The 7,331-nt window shown below is 45.2% G+C and overlaps 2 protein-coding genes and 2 non-coding genes across 4 annotated transcripts in view; 3 read left to right on the top strand and 1 right to left on the bottom strand.

Moving 5' to 3' along the window:
* The first annotated feature begins 84 nt into the window (after window positions 1-84).
* TRNAS-GCU lies at window positions 85-166 on the top strand. The gene has a single exon. It is a non-coding gene; the product is annotated as a tRNA-Ser (tRNA).
* A 740-nt stretch (window positions 167-906) lies between these two features.
* Window positions 907-1,654, bottom strand: LOC121933537 (histone H1.2-like). Its single transcript, XM_042473423.1, has one exon. It carries the CDS (start codon window positions 1,620-1,622, stop codon window positions 1,011-1,013), a length of 612 nt encoding a protein of 203 aa, XP_042329357.1. The 5' UTR covers window positions 1,623-1,654; the 3' UTR covers window positions 907-1,010.
* Window positions 1,655-5,494: 3,840 nt separating this feature from the next.
* Window positions 5,495-5,566, top strand: TRNAD-GUC. The gene has a single exon. It is a non-coding gene; the product is annotated as a tRNA-Asp (tRNA).
* Window positions 5,567-6,884: 1,318 nt separating this feature from the next.
* Window positions 6,885-7,331, top strand: part of LOC121933926 (histone H3-like) — a 10,617-nt gene continuing 10,170 nt past the window's right edge. The window contains exon 1 of the mRNA XM_042473909.1: window positions 6,885-7,327. Within this exon, the coding sequence (XP_042329843.1) occupies window positions 6,934-7,327 (394 nt within the window). The 5' untranslated portion in view covers window positions 6,885-6,933. The remainder of the gene's footprint in view (window positions 7,328-7,331) is intronic.

Below are 7,331 nucleotides of genomic sequence, written 5' to 3'. Positions count from 1 at the left end.
ATCTCTATGAAGAGCAGGAGAGACATTCCTGGGACATAGAAGAAAACTGCCCAGGAAAGCGAGGGGAAACGGGCCGGAGCCCCTGACGAGGTGGCCGAGTGGTTAAGGCGATGGACTGCTAATCCATTGTGCTCTGCACGCGGGGGTTCGAATCCCATCCTCGTCGGTCCAAATCAATAATCCTTTATAAAACGTCATCACAATAGAGAAGAGCAGGGAGGGGACGCCAAACAGGCAGAAGAAACAAACGCGGCTGCTTTAATCTGAAGCAGTTAGGAGCATATTTTGTTTAAAAACCGTACTGCTTTAACCGATGCTGTTGCTGTTGTGGGAATGTGCTAAAACAAAGGAGAGTATTTGCCCATAGCGAAACCATACTTGCCCATAGAGAATCATGAGAAAATATTTGCCCATAGAGGATATAGAGGCTGGGTGCTAAAGCATTCAACACCCAAAAAGGAGCCCATAAATAATTCTCTATGGGCAAGTATGCTTTCCCTATGGGAAAGTACCTTCACTTGTTTTAGTAGGTCCCGTATTTTTACGCCATGGGTTACTGTTACAGTCCAGACTGCCAAAATAAAGCTGCTTCGGGCCTCTTTGGAGGTATGCTATTTCAATGAGCCCAGAGGCCGCGCCAAAGCCACTCTCCATTCCTAAGCACTGGAGGGCAGCTTTGGTGCAGCTTCTGGATTCTTAGAATGTATGCATCATCTAAACAGCATACCTCCAAAGACCCCAAGCAGCTTTATTTTGGCAGTCTGTAACAGGCCATCGGCTAGTCAGATCTTGTTTGGACTACAACTCCCAGCATGCCCAGGTAGCAGAGCCAAGGGCGAGGAATGCTGGGGGTTGTAGTCCCAACAATACCCTAAAAGTTCTGTAGGAATCGTTTTGAAACTAGGATGCCAAGTGATTTCATCTTTTATATCGAGCATTTGGGTGGCTCTTAAAAGAGCCGTTGTGGTAAAGGACGAGCCTCCTCCTCCTCCGTCTTGGGCTTAAAGCGCTCACTTCTTTTTAGGGGCGACCTTGGACTTGGAAGCCTTGGGCTTGGCCTTCGCTTTGGGCTTCACTGCTTTGGCGGGGCTCTTGATAGTCTTCTTGGGCTTAGTCACTTTGGACTTCTTGGGGCTCTTGGCCGCCGCCGCTTTCTTGGCCGAAGCGGGCTTCTTGGCCACCTTTTTGGCAGGCTTCTTGGCTGTGATGGGCTTCCTGACCTTCTTGGCGGCGGGCTTCTTCACTTTGGAAGCGGCGGCGGGCTTCTTCTTGGCGGGCTTCTCTTTCCCTTCAGCCTTGCTCTTGTTGAGCTTGAAGGAGCCCGAGGCGCCGGTGCCCTTGGTCTGCACCAGCGTCCCTTTGGTCACCAGGCTCTTCAGGCCCAGCTTGATGCGGCTGTTGTTCTTCTCCACGTCGTAACCGGCGGCAGCTAGGGACTTCTTGAGGGCGGCTAAGGAGACTCCGCCGCGCTCCTTGGAAGCCGAGACTGCTTGAGTCAAAAGCTCCGTGACGCTGGGGCCGGAGGCCTTGCGAGCCTTTGCAGCGGCTGCCTTCTTCGCGGGAGCCTTCGAAGCAGGAGCGGCTGAAACATCAGCGGCGGCGGCGGGCGCTACTTCTGCCATCTTCTTCTTGGCGATGCTCTCTCTTCGCTAGCGATCTGCGAACTGAACGCGAGGGGAGCGCTGGCGCCGCTATTTATAGGGGAGGAGCTGCGCGCTGATTGGTCAGTTTCCTGCAGGCTGCTTTGACAGCCCCAGAGCCTCTCCTGGCTGCTCCTGCGGCCACTTTTTGTGTTTCTTAAGCGACACAAAATAGCCAATTAATTAAAATTCTTTCCACGGATCTTTTTGAAACCTGGAGGGATCCAGGAGGAGGATCTGGGCCATCAGGGGACCCGGTTTCCACGCCCCGAAAAAGCCAAAGGAGCCCGTGAAAGCAGAAAGAACGCAGCCTCTGCCTCTTCTTTCTGCCTGAAAATTTGCAAACTTTTGCTTTTTGTGGAAAATAGCAAAATTGTTTTGAAAGAAATGGCCAGGGAAAGCCTTGGAAGAGGTGCCCGGGAATGTTGGCTTCTGGGTGGTGAAGGTTGGGAGGGTTTGCGCCTGATAATTTTGTGGCAATCGCTGGTTGAATGGAGTCAAGTAGCACAGCTGATAAGGAGGCTTTTTTCTTCTGGGGGAAAATCGATAAGGAGACTGTCAGGTGATGAAGGCTGGAGATCTGACAAGGAAGCCACAAATGGGACAGAAGAGGGGTCTACCAGAACAAGGTTTTGAAATTGAGGTTGTAATTAGTCCCCTGGAGAGACTCTGGTTTCAGAAAATGCTGACCATCACAAAAGAGACACTTGGCTGCTGTAGTTTTTCCTCCTCTCCAAAAGCAGTTTCCAGTGCATGCAGCAGACTGTGCTTCTTCTGGACAACTGATCTACAAAAACAAAAGATAGGAATTTATTTGCTTATTTGCAAATACCTTTTTTAAGAAAAACCTTCCCAGATGCTGGAGCCTTTTGGGTGGTTAACAAAAATAAGATGAAGGCTGTATGCTGTGCAAATACAGTAGAAAACAAACCAAAAAGGAAAGTTGGGGGGATTAAACACCAAACAATAAAAATTAAGTATCAGCAACAACAAAGGATAAAATCCCATTTTTCTTTTTAAAAAACGAAAGGTGATAAAGTGGGGAGAAATTGAGAGATCTTAACCTGGAAAAAATGAAAAGACTCCAATGTAGGTACTAGATGAGTCTTTCTAGGGAAGGTCTTTCGTAGATGAGATGCCGGCACTAAAAAAATCCTCCTTCTCCAGTAGCCCTTTGGCTGACATTGTTCAGCAATATTGCCCCCAGATCAATGTAAGGCATTCTCTGAAGATGCCAGCCACAGATGCAAGCGAAACGTCAGGAACAACTCTTCTGGAACATGGCCACATAGCCTGAAAAACCCACAAAAAACTATGGGTGCCGGCCATGAAAGCCTTCGACTTCACAATGTAAGGCCTGTAGGGCATACACCAGAGAAGTCACCTCTCTGGATAACCTGACTTCAAGTCAAACTGACCACCACCGATATTACTTTGTGCCAAGGAAAACAAGGTTTACCATGCAAAAGGATCTTGCAGCACATACCCTTGAGACTAACTGGAAGAAAGATGTTGGTGGCACGAGCTTTCGTAGTCTCAAGTCTTTATTTGTTAGGTCCAAAACACACTACAGACATAATCCAGTTTGAGACTGCTTTAACTGCCCTGGCTCAGTGCTAGGGAATCCTGGGAATTGTAATTTAATGTGGCACCAGAGCTCTCTGTCAGAGAAGGTTAAATGTCTCACCTCTGAAGATGCCAGCCACAGATGCAGCAAAACATCAGGAATAAATTCTTCCAGAATGCAGCCACGGAGGCCAAAAAACCCACAGAAAACTATGGTTAAACATTATTTGTGAAGGCGGTGAAAACTCTTGCGCGCATGGGCTGACCATTGTTATGTCACAGCATGTTTATGAACATATGTGGATCGTCTAAAAATTAGTATATCTGAATTTCTGCTCATCTATGAAAACATATGCTCCAATCTGTACCAATCTGGCAGGGATAAGCCCCAATTGATCCTTTGTCATCCCATTATTTTTTCAGCTGCTTTTAAAATGTCCCAGCTTCTGTCTCCTCCTCTAGTTTCCCTTTTTGTCCTCAGCTTATTGCTATTTGCAATTTATACTTTTTTGGAGTATTTTCAAGCCATGGATGTTTGAATCCATGGGTAAAAAAATCCGTGGATAAAGAGGGCCAACTGTACTTATCAGGAGGGTAAGACCCAAACCAATGGAATCAAATCACAGGAAGAGAGATTGGAGTAAATATTGAGTAGACCTTGAGCAACTCAAGAGGGTGGAATGGACTCACTTTGAGAGTGGAGGACTCCTTGGAGATCCCATCCAAATCAGTATGAATAAATATTTGGGCACAAATAGCAAAGATCCTAAAGCATCCTCATGCAAAATAGACAACTATGTAATCGTCTTTTCCCTTCTGCACAAAAATGCACTCCATGAAAGCTGCAGGACAAATCTCTCTGTTCCAAACTGTATGTAGATGGTTCAAAGAAAGTGATTTTGAATACCTCCTTTGATTCATCTACATATATGTTTGAACAAAGAGTTTTGTACTGTGGCTTTAATGGAAGGCATCTTTGTGGAGGAGGAGGGAAGAGATGACTGCATTGTTGTCTGTTTTGCATGATGACGCTGTGCAGTTGTGTTACAGGAGTCATTGTTTCTGAGGGCGATCATCTGTGGCAGCAGACACACACACAAACTCACAAACACACACATATCTCTGGTGTTATCAATTTTTCCTTTGCATACTTTAATTTTATATCTTCCTTAATTTTAATTTAATTTAAAAAATTTCCTTAGCATAAACTTATCCTATGAAACACATCTTGGGCTTAAGGTCTATACATGACTTTACCTTCATGGTAAAGTCCCTAGCTCTGTGCCATCTGAACTAAGACCAGAAACAGAAAATGCAGGCCTAGGACTAACATCTTCAATTTCTTTCTCCTGTTTGCCTGATAAAGAAGCCAATGTGACTTTGAAAGCTTGCAACAAGGAATTCTGCATTTTGGTTATTCCAATGAAGGTATCATTGTTTGGATGTTATTGGATTTACCTTCATGGCGTTACACCTACGTTTCCTAATGCAAACAAAAAGTCTAGTAGTGATACCTTTATTGGCCAGCCAAAATGCACAAGTATATTGTGTGTATGTGTGTGTATACATACATACATATGTTTCTGTGTGTGTGTGTGTGTGTGTATTTGTGCATTTTGGTTGGCCAAACAAAAATCCACCAGTGATACCTTTATTGGCCAACTAAAATGCACAAGTGTATACACACACACACACACACACACACCCAAAATATACTTGTGCATTTTGGTTGGCCAATACAGGTATCACTGATGGATATTATATATGTGTGTGTGTGTATTATAGTATATTTTATATATATTATATATGTATATATACATACATACAATATACTTGTGTATTTTGGTTGGACAATGAAGGTATCTACAGTGCTATATAAATAATAATAATAATAATAATAATAATAGATGTGTATGTGTGTATAGTATATTATATATCACACACACACACACAATATACTTGTGCATTTCTGTTGGCCAATAAAGGTGTCACTGATGGATTTTTGTTTGCGTTTGTTAATTGGCCAACACAGCTACCCCTGCATATTTCCTAATGCAGTTACATTCCTTGTTCCTTTGCTTTAGCAGTAAGCCCTGCAATGTTCAGTGAATCTATCTCCCAAGTCAAGGGGGAGAGGTATTCCTTTTGTGCAGATTGCAGCCTTCTGACCCGTGAGCCCTGGGCATGCAATGGAAGCAGGCCAGCCAATTAGGACAAAGACAAGATGACTCATTTGTGTCATTAGCATATCACCAAATGGCCCTGGGAAAGGGCTCCGCTCAGCGATCTCCTCGTTAGTATAGTGGTAAGTATCCCCGCCTGTCACGCGGGAGACCGGGGTTCGATTCCCCGACGGGGAGAAATGCCAGACCTTTTTAATTAATGCTAGGAAATTGAGTCCATATTAATTTGGGGCATCAGAGAAACCTGAAGTTTTTCCAGTGTTATAATTTTAAAAGGTATCTTAAAGAGGGAAAACACGCTGAATGTTAGGAATGCCTAGAACATCTTCCACAATTGCAACCCTTTTTAGCATCTTTGCCTGATGGAGAAACCTCTGGAGCTTCGGAAGCTTGCATCATGTATTTTGTGCATTTTGGTTTGAGGAAGAAGGGATCCAATTTAATTTATTTCTGTTTTAATGCTTCACCTTTGTATTATTGTTGTTGTTGTTATTGTATCCCGCACTCAGGGCGGTTCACGACATTATAAAAAAGTACAATTAAAAGCATACAAAAATAGTACATTGAAATGGAATTAAATTATTGCAGTATTAATATTTGTAATGTCTTTAATTGTACTGTAAGCCACGTTGAGTCCCAGTTTTTTGGGGGAAATGGAATACAAATAAGATAGCAAATATAAAAAGCCACACTGCAGAAATGATCCGGCTTGACAACACTTTATTGGATTTTAAAGCTGAATCAGATTTATCTATCCACGACAAATAGAGTTAAACAGCAGAAGGAACTGGTCTATTTCCGAGAAACAGTCCGCCTTTTATAAACATCCTCGTGTTTTCCTATCAACAATTAAATGCACTGCGATCAAAATGCTGCAGTTTGTGTGCAAAACCCTCTCTATACTGATAGTTATTCCATCACGTTCGGAGAGAATGCAGGATTAAAGTTTACACTTTGGAAAACTGGCGACAATCCTGACTTCAGATAAAAATGGACGCTGACACCAGTGGGATTCAAACCCAAACCTCACAGATAAACTGGACCCTTTCTTTATCCAAGGCCTTAGACCACTTTCTCCGGCCACTTTGCTGCCTCCTTTTCTTTTAGAAGTCTTTAAAATGTTTCAATACTTTCCATTGTGATCAGATCCACAACCATGACGGTTTACTTCCTCCCATACAGAGCTCTACGAAACTCAGGAGGATCGAGACTGTGACATCGATTGCCGCTTTGATTGGACGAGAGAAAAGCGGAAACAGGGCTTGACCAATCGGACAACAGCGCGGGACATTTAAAAACCTTTTCTTTCCTGAATAGAACCCCGCCCACAGTGAGGAGACAGGGGAGGCTGAAGGAGACGCCGGTTTTGTACATCGCGGCCAATCACTGAGCAGCGCGGGAGCTTCAAGTCTAGCCATTGGCTGTTGTTATTGACCAATCACAGCAGCGGAAAAAGTGTATAAATACCAGGCCCGTAGTGCCGCAGTTCACTGCTTTTGACGCTTTTCAGGAGAGCTGAAGGCAGTTTCTGTAGCAGAGCAGCAATGGCTCGTACTAAGCAGACGGCTCGCAAGTCTACCGGCGGGAAAGCGCCCCGCAAGCAGCTGGCCACCAAAGCCGCCCGGAAGAGCGCTCCAGCCACCGGCGGAGTGAAGAAGCCCCACCGCTACCGCCCGGGGACAGTGGCCCTGAGGGAGATTCGGCGCTACCAGAAGTCGACGGAGCTGTTGATCCGGAAGCTGCCCTTCCAGCGCCTGGTGCGGGAGATCGCGCAGGACTTCAAGACTGACCTACGCTTCCAGAGCTCTGCGGTGATGGCGCTGCAGGAGGCGAGCGAGGCTTACTTGGTGGGGCTCTTCGAGGACACCAACCTCTGCGCCATCCACGCCAAGAGGGTGACCATCATGCCCAAGGACATCCAGCTGGCCAGGCGCATCCGCGG

The sequence above is a fragment of the Sceloporus undulatus genome, chromosome 6, assembly GCF_019175285.1.
Source record: "Sceloporus undulatus isolate JIND9_A2432 ecotype Alabama chromosome 6, SceUnd_v1.1, whole genome shotgun sequence".
NCBI classification, from domain to species: Eukaryota; Metazoa; Chordata; class Lepidosauria; order Squamata; family Phrynosomatidae; genus Sceloporus; species Sceloporus undulatus.
Note: the sequence above shows the minus strand (reverse complement) of the source record. Positions and strands in the feature narration are given on the sequence as shown.